This window comes from Cebus imitator, unplaced genomic scaffold (genome assembly GCF_001604975.1).
Source record: "Cebus imitator isolate Cc_AM_T3 unplaced genomic scaffold, Cebus_imitator-1.0 Scaffold261, whole genome shotgun sequence".
Classification (NCBI taxonomy): domain Eukaryota; kingdom Metazoa; phylum Chordata; class Mammalia; order Primates; family Cebidae; genus Cebus; species Cebus imitator.
The window spans coordinates 5,949,759-5,953,382 of record NW_016107576.1 but is presented as its reverse complement, the minus strand read 5'-3'; the positions used below and the strand labels follow the sequence as shown (position 1 = coordinate 5,953,382).

General features: G+C 48.9%; 1 protein-coding gene across 3 annotated transcripts in view; it reads left to right on the top strand.

Moving 5' to 3' along the window:
* CCNE1 (cyclin E1) overlaps positions 1 to 3,265 on the top strand; it is a 13,044-nt gene extending 9,779 nt beyond the window's left edge. For 2 of the 3 annotated variants that reach the window (XM_017499887.2, XM_017499888.2), the window contains exons 8-12: positions 355 to 450; positions 626 to 760; positions 870 to 981; positions 1,075 to 1,232; positions 2,598 to 3,265. In XM_017499887.2, coding sequence (XP_017355376.1) covers positions 355 to 450; positions 626 to 760; positions 870 to 981; positions 1,075 to 1,232; positions 2,598 to 2,720 — 624 coding nt within the window. In that variant the 3' untranslated portion in view covers positions 2,721 to 3,265. The remainder of the gene's footprint in view (positions 1 to 354; positions 451 to 625; positions 761 to 869; positions 982 to 1,074; positions 1,233 to 2,597) is intronic. The other variant, XM_037728309.1, reaches the window with a different exon arrangement.
* The last annotated feature ends 359 nt before the right edge of the window (positions 3,266 to 3,624 follow it).

The window sequence follows — 3,624 nt, the reverse complement described above, 5'->3', positions numbered from 1 at the left end:
GTAGCTGGGACTACAGGCACGCACCACCACGCCCAGCTAATTGTTGTATTTTAGTAGAGACGGGGTTTTGCTATGTTGGCCAGGATGGTCTCGATCTCTTGACCTCGTGATCCACCCACCTCAGCCTCCCAAAGTGCTGGAATTACAGGCGTGAGCCACTGCGCCCAGCCCATCTTTTTTATTTTAAACAACGAATACACGTTGAACCATTGGAGTGGCTTCTGTATTAATCCCATCAGTGTGCCCTGTCTTTCCATGGCAGGGTGCTGAGGAGTCGTTTTGGATGCATTGTACATTGAGACTGTTAGGGATGGTCTTTGGTGCTGGTGCCATCTTCCTTCCCCTCCCTTTCAGGAAATCTATCCTCCAAAGTTGCACCAGTTTGCATATGTGACAGACGGAGCGTGTTCCGGAGATGAGATTCTCACCATGGAGTTAATGATTATGAAGGTGGGTTCCCGTGAATTTTCCGGCCATTTTTTAAATGTGTACATCGTATCTTTTCCGCCTGACGTGTGAGTGCCCCTGGGAGGTGTTCTCCAGCTGGACACACTGTGGCATGGAACATGGCTGCATTTTGAACTTCTCTCAATCATCGGTCTCTTTTCTCTCTGTTTTCCTTTAGGCCCTTAAGTGGCGTTTAAGTCCCCTGACTATTGTGTCCTGGCTGAATGTATACATGCAGGTTGCATACCTAAATGACATCCATGAGGTGCTACTGCCGCAGTATCCCCAGCAAACCTTCATACAGATTGCAGAGGTAAGTGACTCCCTCACGTCCGTGGGGCCGCCTTCCCTGCAGCTGGAGTGAGGAACTCTGGAACCGGCGTGCGGTGGCGTCCATCTCAGCGTTCTCTTCTTCTCCGTAGCTGTTGGATCTCTGTGTGCTGGATGTCGACTGCCTCGAATTTCCTTACGGTATACTCGCTGCTTCGGCCGTGTATCATTTCTCTTCATCTGAATTGATGGAAAAGGTTTCAGGTGAGTTGGCTTTCCCATGCATGCGCAGACAAGGTGGGCCAAGCTTACATCGGTTGTCAGCCTCAAGTCGAGCCCACGACGTCCTCACCACAGGATACGAATGGTGTGACATAGAGAACTGTGCCAAGTGGATGGTTCCGTTTGCCATGGTTATAAGGGAGACGGGGACCTCAAAACTGAAGCACTTCAGGGGCGTCGCTGATGAAGATGCACACAACATACAGACCCACAGAGACAGCTTGGATTTGCTGGTCAGTGTCGCTCCTCCTTCCAGTCCTTCTTGCCCAGACAAATTCTGAAAACTGCCTACATAGGCCAGCCAAGGTGGCTTAGCCCTGGAATCCCAGCACTTTGGGAGGCCGAGGTGGGCGGATCACTTGAGGCTAGGAGTTCGAGACCAGCGTGGCCAACACGGTGAAACCATGTCTCTACTAAAAATACAAGAATTAGCCGGGTATGATGGTGGGCACCTGTAGTCCCAGCTACTTGAGAGGCTAAGGCAGGACAATCACTTGAACCTGGGAGGTGGAGGTTGCAGTGAGCCAAGATCATGCTACTGTACTCCAGCCTGGGCAACAGAGCAAAATTATGTCTCAAAGAAAAAAAAAAACCACCTAAATAACCTATTCACTTTCCTTCAGGTAGGCTGCAAATATCTCGAAAAACTCCAATTTTAATTCCTTGAACAAGAAAAATCCTAGCAAATTGATGCTGTGTCATATAGACCACAGAATTTTAAATTGTTCTTTGATATATATTTTTTCTCTTCACTCACCTCCATAGAGAAAGACATAGTGGCCAGACACAGTGGCTTTTGGAGGCCAAGGCAGGAGGATCGCTTGAGCCCAGAAGTCTGAGACTAGCCTGGGAAATATAGGGAGACCCAGTTCCTAAAAGTTTTAAAAACTAGCCAGGCATGATTGCACATGCCTATAGTCCCAGCACTTTGGGAGGCCAAGGCAGGCAGATCACCTGAGGTCAGGAGTTCAAGACCAGCCTGGCCAAAATGTTGAAACCCCGTCTCTATGAAAAATACAAAAATTAGCTGGGCGTGGTGATGGGCGCCTGTAATCTTAGCAACTCGGGCAACTGAGGCAGGAGAATCCCTTGAACCCAGGAGGTGGAAGTTGCAGTGAGCTGAGATTATGCCACCTTACTCCAGCCTGAGTGACACAACAAGACTTTGTCTCAAAAAAATTTAAAATTTTTTAAAATTATTATTTATTTATTTATTTTGAGACGGAGTCTCGCTCTGTTGCCCAGGCTGGAGTGCAATGGCACGCTCTCGGCTCACCACAACCTCCACCTCCCAGGTTCAAGCAATTCTCCTGCCTCGGCCTCCTGAGTAGTTGGGATAACAGGTGGGCGGCACCGTGCCTGGCTAATTTTTGTATTTTTTTTTAGTAGAGACAGGGGTTTCACCATGTTGATCAGGCGGGTCTCGAACTCCTGACCTTGTGATCCTCCCACCTCGACCTCCCAAAGTGCTAGGATAATAGGCATGAGCCACCATGCCAGGCCCAAAAAATTTAAGTTTAAAAATTAAAAAGCCTATGTTAATTGAAGCCCAAGGATATTTTCTAATTTAACATTGTCCCTTTTTATCTTACCGTTAGGACAAAGCCCGAGCCAAGAAAGCCATGTTGTCTGAACAAAATAGGGCTTCTCCTCTCCCCAGTGGGCTCCTCACCCCTCCACAGAGCAGTAAGAAGCAGAGCAACGGGCCGGAAATGGCATGACACCCCAGCCTTCACCAAAGACAGTCACGCAGAAGCGCCTGCCCCACGTTCTCTTCTGTCCTCTGCAGCGGAGGCGTGCGTTCGCTTTTACAGATATCTAAATGGAAGGGTGTTTCTTCCACAACAGATGTATTTCTGTGGATGGCATCGGACAGGGCAAAGTATTTTTTATTGAATGCTTATAGGTTTTTTTTTAATAAGTGGGTCAAGTACACCAGCCACCTCCAGACACCAGTGTGTGCTCCCGATGCTGCTATGGAAGGTGCTACTTGACCTGAGGGACTCACAACAACAAAAGCTTGAAGCTGCGGAGGGCCGCGGTGGCGTGGCTCTCCCCGTGGGGTGCTCTGGGCTGCATTGTACCAAGTGGAGCAGGTGGTTGTGGGCAAGCATCGTGCAGTGCCCACAACCAGCTGAGCAGGGCGCAACCCTCTCCACACTATCAGTTGACAATGTTGTACAACGCCTTTAATGAACTCTGTTTTGTAACTGCTGCTATATGTATCCGTTTTTAATAAAGATAATACCGTCTTTGAGACAGCTGGTTTTACGAGCTATGTCTGGTAACTTCTTGAGGCTCAAGTCTTTTTTTTTTTTTTTCCAGACCAGGGACAGAGTTCCGCTCTGTTGCTCAGACTAGAGTGCAGTGACACAGTCTTGGCTCGCTGCAGCCTCTGCCTCCCATGTTTAAGTGATTCTCCTGCCTCAGCCTCCTACGTAGCTGGGACTACAGACGTGCGCCCCCACACCCGGCTAATTTTTGTATGTTTTTATAGAGATAGGGTTTCGATGTGTTGGTCAGTATGGTCTCAAACTCCTGATCTCAGGTGATTCGCCCGCCTCAGCCTCCAAATGTGCTGGGATTACAGGCGTGAGCCACCGCACCCAGGCTTGAGACTTAACT